Source organism: Trifolium pratense, linkage group LG6 (genome assembly GCF_020283565.1).
Source record: "Trifolium pratense cultivar HEN17-A07 linkage group LG6, ARS_RC_1.1, whole genome shotgun sequence".
Classification (NCBI taxonomy): Eukaryota; Viridiplantae; Streptophyta; class Magnoliopsida; order Fabales; family Fabaceae; genus Trifolium; species Trifolium pratense.
In genome coordinates, this window is record NC_060064.1 from 33,261,643 (window position 1) to 33,283,378 (window position 21,736).

The window sequence follows — 21,736 nt, forward strand, 5'->3', positions numbered from 1 at the left end:
TGCAATTGGTGCAACCTTGTTAGACTTGGTAAAAGGTATTTATATACAATAGTGTAATTAATTAAGCTTGAATTGGTCATTGCCACAACTTTTAACCTTAATGTGATAGAAACTTAATACTATGTGATCTTATATTTTAAGGTTGTAGTATGTAGAATAATAATGGTTTCACACCAGAAAGCTCTTAGATATTTGTTTATAAAAAAAGTTCTCTTCTATCGGCTCATCTTTTAATCTAAACTCGCATGTTATAAAAAAAAAAAAAACTCATTTTTCGCACCTTCGTAGTTTTTAGGTTACCTCACAACCAATGTGAGACTCTTAATGCTAATTATAGGGAAAATAAATGAGAAGGAAAAATTGCAAATTCTTCTTAAGAAGCATAATCAAGAGTAAGAGTTCGCAGAATATGAATTGTATGAATTATTTACGAAACACATTTATCGCAATAAATGCGTCACACAGTTTTCAAACTCAACTGATCAATCTCAAATTAACAGTCAAGATTGATTAAATTTGTTTTTACTATTGTGTAAATGAGTCATTTAATCTCAAATTAACATTCATCAAGATCAAGTGTTGAGTGTGAACGCGACTCTTTTTCTACGGCAAGGAATCTAAATCCATTTATTTATCAAATTAACTAGAAAACAAATCTTCTTTGAATTTATTAACAGTTAAAAAGTTGAATTTGTATCATGCAAGTGTGTAAAGAATCCAGTTTTAGAAGTCTCTTTCAAGAAAACAAGGTCAATATCACTCTTATTTAATTTAATTTAAATCTTAAACACTCAAAAGAAGTGTACACTTTGTTATTGTCATGTTTGGTAAAGCTTAGGAAATACGATTGATCCAATGTCACACACCATAATGTTCATGTCCAGCCATAACATATTTTTTAAAATAATATATAAACCCATTCAAATGTTTTTGAGATAGTGCCATCAAACTTTGATTGATCAATAATTATATCTTACTATCATTTGATGTTTTTAGTGCCTAAAGTTTTTATGGGAATGCATCTAGCAATGATAGTGACATTTTTGGACCAACTTAAGAATCAGTTTCCCTTTGTCAAATAATGTAAATGTACGATACGTACACCTAGCACAAACCGGATTCAGATTCCTTGTTGTGGCTGATTTAAGCAGTAGATAATCTCGACCCTAGATTCATGATTGGACGGCTCCAATTTATATACCGTTGATTTGACAGTTTAACACAATTTTCAATCTCAATTATTCATTTTTTATCGGACAGTCTACAATGTAGTAACCGTGTGAAATCCAATCCAGCACAAACCTAATTGAAATCCTGATACATTTATTTTTATTTTTTTGGAAAAAAATATAAAATAGTTCACAAACCTAACTGTTATTCAAAATGTGTTTTTTAAAATAGCTCACAAAAATTTAAACTTTATCTTATGTTTGTACAATATGGTTACAAAAATATTTATTTATTCAAGCACATGTAGTGTAGACTATAATTGTGCAGCAATGTTTCATCTGATAGTCTACAAATATGTTGGCAAAGATTTGTATACAAGGTCTACATATAAAGCTGAATTCTACTGAACTTTATATTCTAAAACAAGTAATTTCTCTTAATTCAAGAAAAATTAAAGGCTTAAATCATCTACTTAAACAAGTAATTTTTCTTATACAATCATGTCTTCTGATGAACTCTCCCTGCTCATAGTTTTGGGTTCTGAGCTACCAAGTAAGGGAGACCTGCGACTACTAAACCTTCCGGAATACTTGATTGGCATCAGAGCTGGATCATTATATGCTTTGTTCAACTTATCATAAAATTCAGACATGTTAGGATCATTTTGATCTTGTCTATCTTTCTTGATCAAACACTGCAGGAGACATAATTTCATAAGAATGCTAAAAAGGAAAACTCAAAATTGAAAGAAGAAAAGAGAAAAATCAGCAATATATGCCACTTCAAAGCAGGAGAAAATGGCTAAGATATTATCATCATGTGTTTCATCGGTATATTGCAACAGTTACTCAGAAGTTGCCAACACTAGTTTATTGCTTAGGGGAAAAACCATGACTCTAATACCACTTGTTGGGGAGTCTGGAGAGCACCAAAAGCTACAACATGGAGCACCAAGCGACATGGACGCCACATCCACACTCAAAACCTTAAGCGATTCAGAATATGGTTTTAGTCGATGTGAGACTAAAACTCAAAACTTGAATTCTAACAATAACTAGCATGAAATTTTGTCATCTACCAATTCCTTATATATAGCTTGGCAAGACCAGAAAACCCAAGTGAAGAACTAATAAATTAGTAACCTGCTGATAGTAACTAAATTGCCTCTTAATCCACGGGAATCAATCGACAATGAATAATTAAATTATCATCAAGGATGGGCAAAACAATTTCATGCAATTACTTTTTTATAAGCTTTGCAGGTAACATCTGTGTTAGTAATAGTCACAGTCACAACCTCGGGCATAAATAAGGAGAAATGGAAAAACTAACCTACAGATGAAAATAAGGGAAAATGAAAAACATACAAGCATCATATTATCAAGAAAAGAATAAAATAAATTAGGATAAATTCTCAAACAACGTACTTCAGCAGGAAAGGCCTGGAATATAGGAAAGAACCTCTTCTGGCAGTACTCATTGAAAAGAAGTGTGACAATAGGAAGAGGAAGAGTCAAGCCGGATGCTACTGGAAGCTTCTTCAGCCCAAATATCCCAATCACTATGGTTTGCATTAGTACCAATGAAAAAATTGTGTAGTTGTGTACTACAGGCCAAAATTCTCCTCCAGTCTCGAATTTAGGCACATAAACATATAATAGCTGTCAACAAAAGAAATTTAAGGTATTTCATTCACAAGAAAATCTTCTATTCTACAATATCATCTTATCTTAGCTATTATGTTTAGAATTCATCCATTGCGTACAGTCCAACGGGTTAAGCCAAAGAATTATACAGTAATCAAGAGTGAGAAAGATCAAAGTTAATCCCGACAGCCTCAAACAGAAACAAGTTTAGAATATTGAAATAAAACTTCTCCCGCCGGGTTCTTACCAAAAGATTCTTACTTACTACTTACTACCGTGTAATACCACATAGACGAACATATATATAATCATTTGATCATATTTATTTGGAAATCTAAGTGAGTATCAACCTTCCTGCTGTGAAAAGTGAGAACTTATCATCAGCAAGTAGTTTGCTTCCCAAGTTACATTAATTATTAAATGTATACTCCAGACAACAAAGGAAAATACGTATATGTATTGTAAAAAAAAAAAAAACAAATTCTAAACCTGGTTGCGGTAAATGATGTATCCCAAACAAAAGTAGACCAAGAGAAATGGCAGCATGAGAGGAGCAAGGATAAAGTATGTTACACCGAGAAGACCAAAGAAAACAATCCTGGGAATTTCCATGTGGTAAGGAATTGATGGTGCTTCAAAATCTTTGCTACAGTCTCCACCAAAAAATCTATTTACATAATTGTAAAAAAGTGGAATCAATTGAAAAAGTTCTGATGCTATATTAGTCCATCCGAATGCCACAATATATGCCATGAAGAACGATGCCTGCACCAAATATGTATAAAAAAAAAAAATTGAACTGCATATGCTCCAATTCATTTAATAATATCTTATGCACAAAATAGAAGATGTTGTTTCCTGCAAGTAAATACAGGTAATGCAATGCAACAGTCAATAAAAGATATATTTATGGAAAACGAGAATGTGAGAGAGAGAGAGAGAGAGAGAGAGAGAGAGAGAGAGAGAGAGAGAGAGGCTCAAAGTTGTAAGAAAGTTTTCCAATCTCTCCACAATTCAGAAATAGAAGTCTCTGCAACTTGTCTAATCACAGAATGGGACATTTTCCTCGTAGCATCAATAAATAAGGCACACATTATCATTTTGTGGAATGGTATTCCCTAAAACACAGGAAGACCTATAAAAAATATTGCTTGAATTTGAGTAACAAAACTAGTCATTATTTTCACCTGTGCTGGTACAGCTTCAGCTAGTACTCTAGGAAACTCTTTAGGCTCAAGCAAGTAATTCAATCGGTAGATAGTTGACCCTGATAATACGTTTGCAAAGAAAATGTTCCATATGGTAAACCATAATACTTTATTGCATGCACTTTTTTGTATCCGACTCCATGAAATGTATCCTTGCAAGGATGAAAGCATAATCATAATAGCTGGCACAAAAGACAGAAATGCCTGAAGAATCAGAATGGGAAGGTATCCTGTGATAATTTGGCTCACAACTTTTCTGCAAATAAATATTGGAAAGCTTTACTTCATTTGAAAATCCATGGAAAGATACCAGGATTATGAATTTAACAAGCTATAGTTACAGGCACTGACTCAAGAAATCAACTTTTTAGGAAAAGAAAAGCATTTATTTTCAAGAGAGATTTTAACCATATAAGAAAAAGAAAATTAGGAGAAGCAGGCACAAAATTGTATGAAAATGAAAAATATGTTTACATATTCGGTGTATAATTACTAAACTCTACATGTTAATCTGACTCACTATCAAGCTTAAGTATAGGAAGGCAACTTTAACATCAACATTTCCAACTTACAGTCTCAGAATGCTTTTCAGAGGAGGGAACATGGTTTCCAATTGATCAAGATGGGTAAGACCTTGAACGAGTGCAACCGGGATTAAAAATAGAATTGTAAGAGCATTGCAGGCAACATAAGCCACCAGTTTGCTGATCCATCTTCTAATGAAAGTCACAGAAAAGAAAGGCCAATAAACATCATGAGGCTCTGGAGCTTGTTCAGTGATCCAGTGTGTGGGATTGATACCCTCTTGCATGTTCAAAGCTATTGCCGCACCATATCGTGACTTAAACGAGACAAAGGCAGCTGGAACTTCCTATTCAATTAAAACTAGTTATTGAACAAGAGGACGGTTATTCAAACACAAAACCAAGCCTAATTACACATATACTGAATAGTTTGTCCATATCGGTTTAAGTCTTGACTTCTCACAAGTCACAACACAGAGCGCTTTTCAGCTCAGCATATGATTAACAGTTTGGGAATCTTGGTACACTATGCAAACCAAGCACAGGATTTTTACTAGTTATTTAGATATGTAGAGATTAACAGAATCAATACTGCCTAGAGCTGTAAAAAGGGCCTTAAGGGGCCGGCCCTTTAAGGGGCGGACCCACTTATTCCTGATTATTAATTTTATTTAAATTTTAAACACAGTTTTTTTAGGGTGCCGATCGTGGACAGTGCTGATTGAAGAAAAAGAGAATAAGTTCACGACACTAGAAAAATTATTTAAAATTTAAATAAAATTAATAATCAGGAATAAGTGGGTCCGCCCCTTAAAGGGCCGGCCCCTTAAGGCCCTTTTTACAGCTCTAATACTGCCCAACACAATTTCGGTAAATATTCACTTACAGATGATATGGTTTAAAGTAATGATTCAATGAAAAAGATCATCAAATTATTTTGATTTGTTGTTAGATAGAGTGAAAGTCGTGCTGCGCCAGATATTAATGCCTAAACATGATGGTTACCTTTCCTGCCATTGAAGACTGTTCTATTCTCACATTATCTGCAATGTTTCCCAATGTCTTTTCATAATGATCTAACATATCAACTTTATGTCCAAAAAGTCCCAAAAATCCATCACGCCTATGCCTTTGTGGAGAGTCATCTTTATTTTTTAGTTGGGTAAACCTTTTGTACAGTCTCTCTCCATCAGTCTACATGAAATAACTTTTCACTGTCAAAAATACAATGTCGGAAATATCGAAAGGAAGAATTGAAGGTTCAACTTTATATTTTCTATTCTTCAAAAAAAAAACTTTATATTTTCTAGTAAGTTCAAAGCTTCACAAAGATATGCAATGACTGAAGTAGAACTCGAGAAAAATGCTCACAACTAGAATTTGAAGTTTGCTGCTTCGACGGACAACTGAATGTGTAAGATAATCAGAAGGGTGATACTCCATGAAGAATTGCCCGACAGCCTCATTACATGTACATCCAGGTGGAACAGGAATACCTCGCACTAATATGGTAAACTGATGAGGCTGCGGCTTCGAGGAATAGAAGCAAGCAATTCTTTTTGATGCAATGTACGCATACTCCTGCATATATGATATTAACATCAAGCATGAAACTCAGTCATTAGTACACTATCATACAGAATAACATAAAACCAGAAAAAAAATTCAAAGCATGTAATAAGAAAACTTGAGCAATAATAACTTACATAATAAAGAAGAATGCAGACAACTCCAGTGAAAACATAAGCAGCGCAAAAATGAACCCATAACCTTGATAACGGCCAAATCTAGCGATCAGAGTTCCCATGTTATAACTTAGATAAAAAATTAAGTAAAAGGAATCAAATTCCAATAAAACTAGTGTAAATAATGCAAACAATAAATTAGTATTTCACAATACAAATGTATGACAATGATAAATCATTCTTGATAATCATGTCAGAACATCCTCTTCCGTTCAGGTGGGACTCACCCGTGTGAACCATTGTTAACATTTGAAATACTGAAGGAATCCAAGGACTTGTTCTGAAAGTCAGAATTATCACGAATCTCAGTCCCCATATAATTAATCGGAAGAAGAATGAGTGTCCCGACAATTCCAGCAAAAGTAAATACTTTTAAGCTGCACAATGCCACAATAAAAGGGAAAAGTATAAGCCAAACAAAGTAAATGCACCCTTCGAACAACACACAAAGTACCAGAAAATAAGAACATCATAAAGCATTTTAAAGAAATGTAAGATAGAAAGTAATCAGTGGTTACAGATGGATGTTATATCATATTGAGGAAAAAACTTAAAATCCACTCCAAATTAACAAAAGAATATATATTAAATTTAGAACAGTGGAAAACCAATCAATAACAACGAATGTGCTGTACTAGTGCAGAAACCACCTATGCATACTTATATAACATATGTGTGCGCGCGCGCACATGTATGTTATAATTGTATGCATAGATGGTTCCTGTGTGCGCGCACACTTGTGAAAATGAATGACATGATACTTGTTTAAACCTAGAATCAATTTAGTAATTGAAATCACCTAAAGACAAATATACGGATGAAGACAAAAGCATCTAAGCCTGCAGTTGATATAAATTCATCATCAGAAGGCTCCCATGCTCTTCTCACCCAACCGGCAGTAGGTAACAAACATGCCGAGTTAAATTGAGCGCCCTCTTGGAGTCTTCCTTGACAAACTAAGCGTGGTGCATAGACAATAATATTACCAGGCTGCTTCCTCAATATAGAGTACAGGGTGAAAAATATAAAACAAAGGCCAAGATTTATTGCAACTGAAGTTAGAAGAGCAGAAAGAATCATTATTTAAATCTAGATCGAAACCAGCAAATCAACTTTGTATGCCTGATAACACAACTATAGTCCTGAAAAATCAAATAAAACATAACTATCAGTAGTTGAATATGAAGAAGCTGTATACCAATAATACAATACCTATAACAGAATTCATATACAGCTTAATTGTTAATTGTAATAGTTAACTTATATGATATAAGAACTATTGCTAATTCTTATTCTCTTTTCAAAGTAATAATGACTATATATGGTGGTTGGTGTCTATATAGACATAGAGAGGTTGAGTAGCATTATGCTGCTGAACATAATTTCAAGAGTCGGTAATCCATGAGGTGTAGTAAGAGCTTGACTTTGTAATCTCAATTGACAGAGTTCAAATCCCGTCGGAGATTGCTGTAAAAGTAGTCATCAGTGCCACTTTGGACAATGATAATTTCCCTTCTCCCCAAAACGGATGAACATATTCCCTTTACCCGAAAACGGATGAACATATTTATCAAAAATATTGCTCTTCATCTCATAAAACACCAAAATTATTATTCTGTGGACTTCAGAGCATCAGATCATGTAACTTGCTATAAAGCACTCACACAGACACAAACACCATACACGACATTAATTTGTAAAAATGGTAGGATTGAATGTAACCACACAAGTTGGGGTCGAAAATCAGATACACCTTCAATCTGAAGTGTCGATGCAACATCTTCGCAAGAAAATTTGAACGCTTAGGTAAATATCTCATTTACATATAAAATGTTTTTACCAGTACTAGTATTCTCCACAACCCTTCAATTATTGTGTTGAAAAATCTCGAATAAAAAAACCTTAGGCAACAAACCTTACATATTTACATTTAACCAGGAAGAATAATGAACCCTAAAGCGTAATTAAGGTATAGAACTTCTGATTGAACGCGCGTCTGATAGATGTCATGTCAGTGTCAAACTCCCACACAACACTATGATTATTGCATTCAACTAATAATTCATTCCTTCAAATTATTAACAATGCGTATTGTACATTGTCATACAAGATTGCGGTTTTGAATTTCAATAGTTTTGATGAAATGCATTAACAGATCATACAACGGATCCAAGCACATTAAAAAAAAAAAAAATACAGTTTGAAATTTGACATGCAAGAGAACGTTACTTCACAAATCTGTATTAGCATGACATGATTGATAAATTAAGAATTAGAAATGAAAGAAAAAAAGAGAGAGAAAAACGATGGAGATTGAATGAATAGTTTGGAACCTGGTAATAACAAAGGAATTAGAAGAATGAAGGAGTTTGTTCGTTAACATGATGAATATCTATCTATCAACTGGGTGAGAGGTCGGATCCAATGAAAAATCAAATAATAATAATAATAATAATAATAATAATAATAAAAAAAAAAATAACTGTCAAGTTTTTTCTCCCGCCTTTTTTGGTAGTGATCATAGGTGTCCAAATAAAGGATTAAACTCAGAACCTTGTTTAAGATATAACCATTTATTAATACTATTTTGATTTTGATAAATGTTAGGTTCAATGTATATAAAAACTTATGAAAATGGGTAGAATTATGTCAGTTTGTTTGGTTTTCCTATTATAAAACATAATCTAATAAAATAAGAAAATGAAATTATGTTAGTCTATTTGATTTTGAGGATACTGTATAAAAATTTATTTAATTTGAAGTTATTTGAAAAATAGAGAGCATGAAATAGTTTGTATGGAATTTTTTTTTTTTTTTACTAAAGTATGGAAAATTGATAACAAAGAATACACCGAAAAAAGATAGCAGAGAATACACAAAATGGATATATTATTTGCATGAAAAATCATTATAAACCGATCAATCGAATCGAAACAAACTGGTTAGTTTGATTCATTTCATTTATGAAAAACACTAATAACCGATACCGATGGAGTTCATCGGTTCACACTTTTATGTAAAAACTGAACCGATACCGATAGAGTAGCTTTTATGTTTTAACAAATCAAGCTTATAATAATTGAGTACTAATTGAAAGGTCACAATTTCAAACCAAAATCACAACACTTGGTTGGTGTTTACAGCACGGTAGAGCTTGACAGTTTCATACCTTCAAACTAACTGAAACGTACCAATTTTGTGGTAGCTTAAAGTTTAGAATAAATAAAATGACATGGCTTCAAACTTATCAAAAAACTGATCAAAATGTAACGATTTTGCGATAGATTGAAGCGTCGACTCAACTACACTAAATAAGCACTACAAGGGAAAACATTGTCAAACAAAACCAAATTGAAACAAATAAGAAATGACTCGGAAAATGCTCAAAGAACGGAAGAAACCCTCAAAAGTGCAGTCCACAAGCTTGATGCGGTTCCAAACAAACCAAGAGTCTAACTAGTCAAAATGACATTGACGAACGCATTGAACAGATAGCCAGAGTCGCAAGGACCAACAAAACCAACAAAAATGCATGCTAAAAATGCACAACGCCCACAAAAACATGCAAACAACAGCAAAAGAACCTGTGAAACAGTTGAATTCGCTACTTTTATAACATCTGATAATATGTTATAAGATATTATAACACCACTTGTCTAACGTAACTTTTTGTATTTAGTATTTACAATAAACTTACTTTGCCCGTCTTTGTAACACTAGACATTTTTTTGTTGATTTTTTATATCCAAACACTCTCTACCACACAACGTTGCAGAGAGATTTTAAGCAAATGTATTTTTATTCATGTATGCAAAAGGCACCATCTAGCATTTCCGATTCATCACAAGCGTTTCACACATACAAAGACTTACTTTCTTCGTCGGATAGATAAGACATTTCTAAGCCGAATGGATGGATTCTCTCAAATAATTGACTGCGTGGAATAGTCACGTGTGTCCACATATTTTCTAAGCAGAATATGGAACCCTCAAGCCCATTCTTTGAGCGAGCCAAGATCTATCTGGTTCTGGATCAATGAATGGATGCATGATGAATTGCTCTGCTTCTTCATCCACCAATTCTCTACACCATGTTACTCGATCGGTTGGACAGCAACCAGGTCCAAAACACCTGTAGTTACAACAAAATTACTTCAAACTACTTCACTCAATAAATAAATTTCCCATAGAAAACAAGTCAAGCACGGATTCTGAGAAGCGACCCCTAACTCCAACCTATACATACTCCTAATCCTACCCCAAATCAATCTTCTGTGAAAATATTATCTTGTACTATTTTTATGCCCTGTCTGTATAAACAGCATAATTAAGCACTTATCATATAACTGCTCATGTATAAAAGCTATTTGAATAACAAAAAATAAAATAGAGTCAAATTATTTTCATATAAGCTATAAACTATTTCGGTCAGCTTATAGAAATAAACTGAAAACAACTTATGGACATGTTATAAACTATTTTCGTAAGCGCTTTCAAACAATCTCAAAAGTGTTTATGTCTGTATATATGCTGAAATTAACCAATCCATAGCAACCCTTAATAATGTATAGGGACCAACACCTTAAGAATATAGGATTTGAATACAGAAAGTAGCACTTTGCTTAGGGTTGAAACCACTAGTCCATGAAAACTTTTACCATAATCACGACAACAGTAGAACACTATGCATTCTAAAACAAAATGGAATCTGACATGAAATACCTGTATTCATAAAAGCAAGCACTCCTCTCATTCTTTACTTTCCCCCAGTTATCCCAACCAACTTGTCTTATACATGGATCCATGTAAGTGTATGCAAAAACCACCCTTCCAAAAGGTCCCCACGGTCGTCCAAGATACGCATATGAATTTCCTCCATTACCTGTGATAACACATCTGCAACGGTACCGAAGACAACTTAGTCGTAAATACTTAAAGAATCAAAAGGTCCATAACATAAAGAAAGATTCCCTGAACAAGCAGTGTAGTAAATCAGAAAAGAACAAATTGAATGTCAAATTTAATTATTTTAATATAGAAAGTGCAAGAGGAGAGTTATTTTAGAGAGAGTGGAGAAGTTCTTAAGCGTTATTCAGTAAAAAGAGTGAATCTTCCCATAAAAACACTCTTAAGCTTAAAAACTTATAATGACTAAAACACGGTATTGGGTGCTGGATGAGATTGTTGACAATGGAGAGTGGTCATTTACACACCTCAAGAATACATAACCAGTTGATTCCTGTGATGATTTTCTACCCTGTGCGGTTATGAACCCTTCACTCTTGCAGTGTATATGACAGTGCTCCAAAAGGGCAGTGCTATTGCCAAAGATGAAGTCCACGCTTCCTTCGATATAGCAATCTTTCAAATATTGTTTACCGTAATGTAAATACAGTGTGTCCTGCACCATAATCATGAAGAAAAAAAAAATTATCTAGTTGGTAAATCCATAGAACGTAAGCAGAACCTAGGCTTCTGATCATAGCCAAAAAATATTTACAACAATAACTAACTGCGATGATTAGTGTGCTGCTTACAACACAACCCTAATTATTGTCACCGTTGTTAAATGTTATACTTGAGACAACAGGCTAGAAAGGCGACAATAATAACTAACTGTCTTCTCAATCGCATATATTGGAAAATAGCGGTTTGTTCAAATTCCGCTAGACAATAGTGCTATAACAACGCTATAGCCATTATATGACTATTTTGTACTAAATAGAGTATCACGGAACAATCGCAATTAGTTCAAGTTTTGCTACGTCATAGCGCCACGATAGCTGCTAATTTAACAACACTGATAACTAACACAAAGAACTCATCCAAAAAAGTAATCGTTAAACCAACACAGTTTATGATAATGTAAATACAGTGTGTCCTGCACCATAATCATGAAGGGAAAAAATTATCTAGTTGGTAAATCCATAGAACGTAAGCAGAACCTGGAGGATTGAACATACGAGAAACTAGGCTTCTGATCATTGCCCAAAAATATATTTACAATAATAACTAAATGCGATAATTAGGGTTCTGTCACCTTTGTAAATATTATACTTGAGACAACAGGCTAGAAAGGTGACAATAATAACTAACTCTTCTCAATAGCAGATATTGGAAAATAGTGGTTTGTTCAAATTCCGCTAGACATAGCACCGCTATAGCCACTATTTGACTATTTTGTACTAAATAATGTAATATCACAAAGCCTCAAACCTATATAAAGTGATGCCATCATGATAGGGGGAAAATGGAGTGCTGAATATACCTGCCATCCAAGGAACCTGCAATTATAGAAGGCACAACGATCTGCTGTTACTCTAATTGCCACCGCCTGTCCTGAACCCTGCCAGAAAGAGAGAAAAATATAAGGTCTAATTGCCACCACCTCTGTACTGAACCATCTATGATAATGTTTATGCAAATGTGTATATAGCTTTATATATGAGTATACATTTTCCCAATTGTTAGTATCTTATAATAGTGCAATGATCCTCAACTTACGATCTTTCAGCCCCTTCCCAATCTTAGGAACAATCTCAATTTTTAAAACATTGATTCCCTCTACCAACATGCACTTATGCACATTAATCAAACCAATACCATTAAACAAAGTGACTAAGTAATAATAAAGGAATTAGCAGGAGGAAACACGGATTTGGAAAATTGAAATTTCACAGGCATTACCTGGGGGGATGAATTCTCAAAAGTAATATTATCTGCAATGAAGTCCTCTCCTTCCACAATGGCAGTTCCACAACCTAAATAATAATCCAACACAAAACCAAAATTAACAAATTGTGGGATGTATCAACCTAATTCTTGCATTATCCATATTCTAAAAAGATCTCTGGAATTGCAAAATGTTAACCAAGTTTGTACCTTGGTCTGAATATGTTATCAAATGCATCCAGAAAAATTAACTTGGTTTCAAATAAATTTATCCTTCATATTAACAATTTAATGTCATTCTAGTCCCCACAAACAAAGAGACAAATTTGGTTAAAATGTTGCAATTTCAGATATTATTTGAACAATTCAACCATGTGGTTGATTTCATGTGGTGGTTACTAAGCTCCATCAAAGGACAAATCATTCATAACAATTCGAGTTTGATTCTTGATTGGAACAATTCTTCCGACCAAACTCCAGCTTAATGGGGCCTTCCCCCGGGAACCGGAGGGTTAACACAAAAATAAAATTAACAATTTTGCCGCATACCCATTACACCAAAGGAAGAAGACATTGAATGAAAAATGAAAAATGAACAAAGATCAATTTTGTGACATACCCCATTACTCCAAATAAAGAAAACATTGAATGGAACTGAAAAAATGAAAATTTTTGTCACATACCCATTAACCCAAATGAAGAAAAACATTGAATGGAAACTGAAAAAATGAACAATTTTGTCACATACCAATTACCCCATATGTAACTGAAAAATGTACAACTTTGTGACATACCAATTATCCCAAATGAAGAAAACATTGAATGGAACTGAAAAATAACAATTTTGTGACATACCCATTACACCAAATAATAAAAACATGGAAGAAAATGTGCGTACTTGATGGTGTTCGATTTTGGTGGCAGTGTTATTCCAAGTAAGCACAGTATCCTCAGGACCCAACCCAGCAAGAGTGATGAAATTCTTGGTTTTAGCAACGTAAACCGGTTGCCGGTAGATTCCCGGAGAAACCCGGATCACAGTCCGTCGTGTGTTACCAAACGGCACGGCGTCGATTGGTTCTTGCACCGTTTGAAAATCTCCGGAACCGTCTTGTGAAACGATGAATACACAAGCTGCCATTTTGTAGAAACCTTGAGATTTTGGTGTGAAATGGAGTCAAATTAACGTTTGCGATGAGATGAGAGTGTTTTGTTTTGTATGTTTTGGTTTTTACTTTTTACTACTACTACTATTGCTGTTTCTGAGACAACATATGGATTTGTCTCCCTGTCTGTCTCTCCGTTATCATCCCAATTTGCTCACCGCTGCTGTACTATGGAATTGGATCCTCTCTCTCCTTCTCTAAATCTTGACCATTAGATCAATTCAATGGATGAAATACTAACAAACAAAAAGATACTCCCTCCGGTTCTTATTATAAGAAGAAATTTATTTTTTAGATTCATAGAATGTTGAACGTATTTGTTCATCTAAAAAGTAATCTTCTTCTTATAATAAGAAGGACGAGAGGGAGTACTATTTATTTTATACTCTCCGTCTCAATTTGATTGACACAGTAGTTGACTATTTCATTCATGTTGATGCATAATTTGATTATTAATAGTAAAAATTATAAAAATATGATATTTTCATGACGAATCAAACAACGTCTTATATTTATTTTTGTGTATTAATAGAAAAATAAGATCAAAGCATTGAATAGTGCACAGTCAACAAGTGTCGATCAAATTGTGACGGATACCGTAAACAAAATTTGGCAATTGTTCATTGAAGTTGCGTTATTCTTCTAAGGGTTCTGTTCTTTTATTCATTATTATTATTATTATTTTTAATTCAAGACGGGAACACTTTTTCTGCAAAGTTTGTGTCCTCCATGACAGCCGTAGAACTGCCGGATGTCAGCACCGGTGGAGGAACACAGAGGCGTAGCATAGGTTTGTTGTTTGAATATTTTTTAGAAGAAAAGAAAATAGTACTAATAGGTGTCATTGTGTGAAACACATGATTGATCTGATGGCTTAGAAAGACTGAAAGGTAGGTAAGGTACCTTTGCCTCTAAAAAGTTAGAGAAAATGGTTCCATCTACACATTATTGAGTTTTTCACTCACTCATAATAATAATCACAATCACAGGTAGCTTTCGCAAACACTTCTCCTTATTCTCGTGCGGAAACTGTTTCCTTTATTAGTCTCTTTCTTCACTCCACACTTTCTCAAACAACACTTTCACTCTTCCAACACGATCACAACCTTCAACCAACACCATCATCATCAACACATTCTCAGGTATTCCACATTTCATTTTCTCACTTTTCTCTCAAATGGGTCTTCATTTTTTTCATCAATTTTATATCTTTCATTGTTTTTTCTTATACCCTTTTAACCAATTCATTCATTTTCACAAATGGGTCGTTTTTCTTTTACGTTAATTCTTTAAAAAACTGGTTTTCTCGTTTAGTTATGATCAGACATTGTATAGTTTTTCTGTGTTTGCTTAGTGATTGTCAGATAGTGGCTGAATGAGCTGTGTTTGTTAATTTGATTTGATTGATTCAGTTTATGTGAATGATGAACTCAAATGGGTGTTGTTTGATTTGTACCATAGGTCGGTTTAGGGTTTAGATTTCAGATTTTTTTTATTATCTATGGGATCTAAGATAATGTAATGAGGATAGATTGGTAATACAGATAGGTTTTTTTATTCTTGTGTTTTTGTTGAAATGTGGGTAATGGGTATTGGTTCATTTGATAAATAAAATTGGGTTGATCTTACATCATTATGAGAATGAACATTGCTTTGTTGTCTTTTTCTATGATGGTGATGATGATGTCTTTGATTTTTTTTCTTAGTTAAATGACTTAGATTGTTTCTCCCTAAGTTTCTCTAACAAAAATCCGTCTGATGAGGAAGCCGACACGAGTTGTCTTATTTTAGGCTTAATTGCACTTTTAGCCCTCTTAAGTATCGTGATCATGTGATATTGACATCGACTAATTTTTTAGCGGTTTTGACCCGTTATGTTTTCCCCCTTTGTTATTGGGTAGTCCCCTTCCGATTTTTCAAAATTTACAATGAGGTGACATCAATTATTGACTTGGCACCCAAAGTTTATAGCAACATGACTTTTCTATAAAAAATTCTAATTTGTAATATTATAGAAAAGTAAGGCTGATTTTGAGAGTTGGGTTTCACGTCAACGTAATTTTGAGAAAAATTGGAAGAGTACTACCAAATCACAAAGGGACAAAACATAAGAGGTCTCAAAATCGCTAAAAATAAGTGGGGGGCCAAAAGGCAATTAAGCCTTTATTTTATTATGAATTGTTTTAATTGAATTGGTTTTAGTTATCTGAGTGAGGTTACTAGCAAGTATGGTTTTTTTTATAGGATTATCAATTTATGGTTAGTTCCATCAATAGTATGGGTCTGTGATAAGTGTGTTGCTCTTGCATTGAACTTGTGCAAAGTTGGTTACAAATTGGATGTATTGCCGTTTATTTATGTTACTTCTCTCAGGTGGCCTTGAAATTGAAATTTCGATAATCAAGGGTTAGTTGCTTAAGCATAATAAGTGTAGGATTAGCGATTAGTGTAACCATGTTGATAACCATTATACTTGCAAATTTGATAATCATGCTGTTTTTTGACCTCTGTTACGATGTGTTTGTTCTTCTCGCGTTCTCTCCTACGTTTCTGTTAGCTGTATTTTCTAGTGTGCGTTCCTTCATGTTGTGATTAGGTTGCTTTGTTCTTTTGTTGCACTATTTTGCTTTTCGTTTCATTTCGGTAATCTTGCTCTTTGTTGTTCCTCTGTTATGCTGTTTACTTTGTTTGGCGTTGGTTTTGCTGCTCCGTTTTCTGAAGCTATATAGCTTGTTCTCATCTACATGCTTTGCTAATTTGATTTATTATGGAGTTTATAATTGAATTACTTTTTGTTAATTGGTCTTCTATTAGATATATGTCTCATTTGCCGGTATTTTAAGTCATCTTTTCTATATTCATAGATTCTTACGAGTTTACCAGTCAAGCCTACAGACCCTTCACGAGTCTACACAGACTCTCGAGTCTGACAACCTTGATTTAGAGAGAACATTCTGGAAACACTGAAAATATTGTTTCAACATTTTTCTGAAATATTCAATCTATTTTTAAAATGTATTTTGAAAAACTTCCGTAATGTCTTCTCTGATGTTTATTTTATTAGTGAAAATATAAACACGAAAAACCTGAAATAAACAAACCCTAAAATGTTCTCAAGTTTCAAATATTGATCGGTTGGCTTTTTCATAGATGGCTTTGCAAACAGCTACTCCTCCAACTACTCCCAGTGCGGAAATGGTTGGTAATGCATTTGTTGAGCAGTATTATCATATTCTTCACCAATCTCCAGAATTAGTCTATCGGTTTTACCAGGAGTCTAGTGTCATTAGCCGACCTGATTCCAATGGTGTGATGACATCAGTCACAACTATGAAAGTAAGTTTGCTTATAGAAAACCGACGACTCTAAATGTTTTTTAAAAGATTACCGAATTTATTTTTAATGCTAATTGGAATCACTGTCTTTTATGGTGCAGGGCATCAACGAGAAGATTCTTTCACTAAATTACAAGGAATTTAAAGCAGAAATAAAGACTGCAGATGCTCAAAAGTCGCACAAGGACGGAGTTACTGTGCTGGTGACTGGATGCTTGACTGGAAAGGATAACTTGAGAAGAAAATTCGCACAGTCATTCTTCCTCGCTCCACAAGATAACGGCTTTTTTGTTCTGAATGATGTTTTTAGGTATGTAGAAGACCGTGAACCGTTGGAACCACATACAGTTAATGGAGTTGATGATGCAATTGCTGTTATTGTAACCTCAGAACCAGGCAAGATTAACGCAAAAGAAATGTGTCTTCTGTGACTGAATTTGCTCAGGAATTGTATTCATGATATTAATGTTTCTTTACAGAACCGATTCACATTGCTGATCCTTCTCCACCGGACCCTGCAAATTCTCACAAAGAACGCCAAATTGTTGCTGAGAATGCTTATGAGCCTTCTAACCATCATGAGACACAGATAGTTGCTGAAAACGAAGACATCGTAGAACCTGACTTTCAGTCAAATGAGAATGATGATTCTCAGGCAGCTGAAATCACTTCTTCATCTCAAGAGGATGCTCCAAAGAAGTCTTATGCATCAATTGTCAGTATTGCTATAAATCTTTCACTTGCAAACACTTTTCTTATTCAAGCTTCGAAGCTTATTAGTTTGTTGCAGGTTAAAGTCCCAAAAGGGAAATTGGCACCAGCTAAAGTGTATGTGCCAACTAATACTGTAAAGAAGGCGACTAACAGAACTGAGAGCCAAGTAGTTGAGTCAGTAAAAGCTGCGCCAGTGCCTGAATCAGCACCGGATAGTGTTGGCAACCCTGAAAGTAATGATAGTAACGACGAAGGTATGTGTTTTGTATCAACTTGTGTGCTTTGGTTTTTCTTTCCTTTTTTTTGGATATAGAAAAGTTAGGCAAATTGAGTCCCAGGGGCTCACTAGGACTAGGGAAAGCCCAAGGCTTAGAGAGCGTTTACAAATGTGCTTATATATATTATCCACCGACAAGGTTCTCAAATCGAGATTGAGATTCAAACCCAAGTCCTTTTGAGATCTGAGCCAATTACCAACTACACCATCCTACGTTGGCGCTTTGTTTGAATTTCAAAGTTGAAAAAAATAAAATAATGCAACACATTATTTAATTTTGTGAAGACTTGAAGTTATCACTTGAAACTCGGTCAAAATATTTTCTTAAACATATATGTCTGCTTCTAATGAACACGACCTGTCTTTAACAGTTGAGGGACACTCCATCTACATTCGAAATTTGCCCTTAAATGTGACGGTTGCTCAGTTGGAAACAGAGTTTAAGAAATTTGGACCAATCAAGCCAGGAGGCATCCAAGTCAGAAATAATAAGGTAACTATGATGTTATTGAATCATTCAAATTACCTTTTATGTTGTTTCTTAAATCCTAATAAGTTTTTTATGGAAACGATTTGTCTGTCTTTGCAGCAGCAGGGATACTGTTTTGGCTTTGTTGAATACTTATCACTAAATTCAATGAATAATGCAATTCAGGTAATGTCACTCATTAGTGGATACTTTAAATTCCTATAATTTTAGTAGTTATTCATGCAAGTTAAATATATCTTTTATGTTGGAGCTGCATTCATGTTTGAGTAATTTCATGTTGGATGTAGTTATATGATTCTTAAATCTGACACCGCTTCTAATTGATGGCAACGTGTTAGTATGATAAAATATATATGCGTTCTTCAAGTTATAGAAAATTTCTTATCTGAAATTTCCATGTATTCTTCATATTTACCTCCACCATCTCTGAATCTAGCTATTAGCTATTAGATGATGAGATCCTAAGTAGATAACCTAACATGTCTCGCTGACCTACATCGAAATAGGGAGGGAACCAGGAACGTGATTGTATCTATTGAGATCCCGGTTATTCCTTTTTCTTCTTTTCTTTGGATGCAGATCCATGTTACTCAACACACATTAGGCAACACTTTAGATGCCCGGTCTGGTCTTGAGGACGAGTTAGGTTTTCAGGTAGATGATATCGATAGATTCTTTGATCTGCCTAGGTAACAAGAAGGGGCCTGATAAAGGCCAATGATCCACTTGTGTGGGCTGATTCTCGTTGGCACTAAATCAATTGTTTCTTGTTATTTCCCTTTTCATGGTTTTAAGGGTTTGTGTTGGCATATCGATGAAGTTTTTCACTCTGACCCAGTTGTTCTCCCCTTTTTCTTTGATAAAAGTGCCTACTAGTTGATTGGACATATCTAAGCACACAGTTTTTTGAATGTTTGAGGCGCTGTCATAATAGTCTGAATATATTAGACTTACAAAAATATGTCTAAATGTGTTGTTCGTCAGTCAGTTTGCTCTTCGAATTTGTTGTTAGTTGGTTAGTCTAGTCATTGAACGTGTCTTCATATAGTCAAGTTGGTCCAAAAAACTTATTAACAAAAAACACTTGGGAATGTTTATGTTATTTTAATACATCTAGAGACTATAGTGATAGCAGCTCGCACATTTAGGGACCAAAATTATTGTTTACTCGAATAGAACTCTCAACTATTGTGCATTATACTAAATAGACAGGTTTCAAAAGGGACCAACATGATTTCTGATATTCATGATGTAATCTTCAGATGGGAACATAGCTACATCTTGATACATTTATCTTACCTGACTACTAGAGTGTTTCATTTTTTTTCCTTCGTGTTCGAGTTTATACTCAAGTTCATACTATGACAGGATGGCCATCTTGTTACATTATCTCCGAATTTGTGATTTTTTCATTCTACCCTTCCGAGTCCTTAAGGAGCAAAGCTAATTGCTGCATCATAATTTTTTTTAGCGTTTCTTGTAATTTAATGTGGAAAACTTGATCTTCATTATTTCACTTTATCAGGCTTCACCTATTGCTATTGGGGGGCGTCAAGCTGTAATCGAGATAAAGAGAACCACTGCCCGAGGTAATTTGAACCTAAATAGCACAAGTAAACTAATATCATTCATTTAATAGCAACAAAATAAAGAAGAATTGGAGCTCTATAAAACTTGACAATTTCATTTTCTCTTTCAGTTGGAAGTGGCACAGGCGGCGGTATTGGAAGAGGTAGGATTCCATCAGGAAGACCTGGATTCCGAAATGATTCATTCAGAGGTCGTGGCAATTTCAGTGGTGGTCGAGGCTATGGTCGAAACAACGACCACGGAAATCGAGGCGAGTTTTCAATTAGGGGGCGTGGTCCTGGTGGACATGCAGAGAGTTATCACCAAGGAAGAGGGAGAGGCGGTGGCCGATCTAATGCATTTAAACAAAGTGCCGTCCCTTCCGAATGATTTTTCGGTGGTTTTTTAAGGCCATTTTTGGTAGGTTGCAAACATTGACGGAGTCTTCAAAATTTTCTTGCCATCTTCAACCTTGAAAGGCTTCTGATGTTATTTTCACTGCATTTGCACAGTTGTAGTATTTCTAGTTGTTATTTGCCATGATCTTAGTGGTTTTTAGCAATGATCAGGAATAGGTTATAGACTCTCTTTAATTTTAAGATTAAAACAAATTACATGTCTGTTTTTGATATTAGATTAACTGTTGTTTGTTATTCTTTTTTGTTTCTATGATATGTTTATTTATAAAGGATTATATTCATTTAATTTATATTTTTCATTTTCATGTAAAATTTAGGAATAACTTAAGGTTAACTAGTTTTATGTTTCTGCAATCTGTATGAATATGAGATGAGATTAAATTTGTTCTATTCTATTTTTTCTTCATATCTCCTCAATTACATACTTATAGTAAATATAAGGGAAAATACTTTCACTGACATTATGTCGATCTTGTATCGTACTGTAGTACATGATCAGAGTTAGCGAACATTTTTTTTTTCTTTTAGGTTTGATGATCAGAGAGTTGTGTACGGTACTGGAGTACTCGGTTGTTTAGCTATGTTGGTGGCCGAGCTAGAGATAGACTAGGCGAGGTTAATTTACATACTTGCATGGACTTAACATGTTGTCCGAGTATTTGGTTGTCGATCATTTATGGTTTCGTCATCCTCAATCAAAGGAACCTACTACTATGTTGATTCTTATTTTGACACCAAAAGAGTGTATTTTGTAAGGTCGTCCCACTTAAACCAACACCGGTACACCACCACCACAAAGTCC

The 21,736-nt window shown here is 34.3% G+C and overlaps 3 protein-coding genes across 6 annotated transcripts; 1 reads left to right on the plus strand and 2 right to left on the minus strand.

The window, feature by feature from the left end:
- Positions 1-1,398: 1,398 nt before the first annotated feature.
- On the minus strand, positions 1,399-13,942 carry LOC123889357 (CSC1-like protein HYP1). The gene is made up of 11 exons (XM_045938647.1): positions 13,863-13,942; positions 7,093-7,435; positions 6,521-6,670; positions 6,255-6,318; positions 5,920-6,129; positions 5,554-5,742; positions 4,597-4,895; positions 4,004-4,280; positions 3,306-3,581; positions 2,598-2,831; positions 1,399-1,864 (listed from the first exon to the last, which is right to left on the minus strand). Exons 2-11 carry the CDS (start codon positions 7,371-7,373, stop codon positions 1,661-1,663), a joined length of 2,184 nt encoding a protein of 727 aa, XP_045794603.1. The 5' UTR covers positions 7,374-7,435; positions 13,863-13,942; the 3' UTR covers positions 1,399-1,660.
- LOC123889360 (pectinesterase 31-like) lies at positions 9,883-14,317 on the minus strand. Its single transcript, XM_045938652.1, has 6 exons — positions 13,820-14,317; positions 12,980-13,053; positions 12,561-12,638; positions 11,506-11,693; positions 11,015-11,188; positions 9,883-10,424 (listed from the first exon to the last, which is right to left on the minus strand). Exons 1-6 carry the CDS (start codon positions 14,103-14,105, stop codon positions 10,262-10,264), a joined length of 963 nt encoding a protein of 320 aa, XP_045794608.1. The 5' UTR covers positions 14,106-14,317; the 3' UTR covers positions 9,883-10,261.
- A 369-nt stretch (positions 14,318-14,686) lies between these two features.
- LOC123889358 (nuclear transport factor 2-like) lies at positions 14,687-21,233 on the plus strand. 4 transcript variants are annotated; one of them, XM_045938649.1, is made up of 10 exons: positions 14,687-15,020; positions 15,120-15,272; positions 17,281-17,466; positions 17,567-17,861; positions 17,945-18,180; positions 18,256-18,433; positions 18,828-18,949; positions 19,046-19,111; positions 20,472-20,535; positions 20,646-21,233. In XM_045938649.1, exons 3-10 carry the CDS (start codon positions 17,281-17,283, stop codon positions 20,903-20,905), a joined length of 1,407 nt encoding a protein of 468 aa, XP_045794605.1. In that variant the 5' UTR covers positions 14,687-15,020; positions 15,120-15,272; the 3' UTR covers positions 20,906-21,233. The 4 variants fall into 4 exon arrangements, with proteins under 4 accessions (XP_045794605.1, XP_045794607.1, XP_045794604.1 ...); XM_045938651.1 differs by having other exon boundaries at positions 14,750-15,024; positions 19,049-19,111; XM_045938648.1 differs by having other exon boundaries at positions 14,752-15,024.
- Positions 21,234-21,736: the final 503 nt, after the last annotated feature.

Excerpts from the sequence above, each read along its gene's own strand:
- LOC123889357 (XM_045938647.1), bottom strand. The coding sequence starts at position 7,373 with ATGATTCTTTCTGCTCTTCTAACTTCAGTTGCAATAAATCTTGGCCTT. Across the intron at positions 6,130-6,254 it reads TCTGCATTCTTCTTTATTAT|GAGTATGCGTACATTGCATC; the intron begins GTAAGTTATTAT and ends TCATATATGCAG. Across the intron at positions 1,865-2,597 it reads TCCAGGCCTTTCCTGCTGAA|TGTTTGATCAAGAAAGATAG; the intron begins GTACGTTGTTTG and ends TGTCTCCTGCAG.
- LOC123889360 (XM_045938652.1), bottom strand. The coding sequence starts at position 14,105 with ATGGCAGCTTGTGTATTCATCGTTTCACAAGACGGTTCCGGAGATTTT. Across the intron at positions 12,639-12,979 it reads TTGAGAATTCATCCCCCCAG|GGTTCAGGACAGGCGGTGGC; the intron begins GTAATGCCTGTG and ends TCTTTCTGGCAG. Across the intron at positions 11,694-12,560 it reads GCAGGTTCCTTGGATGGCAG|GACACACTGTATTTACATTA; the intron begins GTATATTCAGCA and ends ATTATGGTGCAG.
- LOC123889358 (XM_045938649.1), top strand. The coding sequence starts at position 17,281 with ATGGCTTTGCAAACAGCTACTCCTCCAACTACTCCCAGTGCGGAAATG. Across the intron at positions 17,467-17,566 it reads CATCAGTCACAACTATGAAA|GGCATCAACGAGAAGATTCT; the intron begins GTAAGTTTGCTT and ends TTTATGGTGCAG. Across the intron at positions 20,536-20,645 it reads AAAGAGAACCACTGCCCGAG|TTGGAAGTGGCACAGGCGGC; the intron begins GTAATTTGAACC and ends TTTCTCTTTCAG.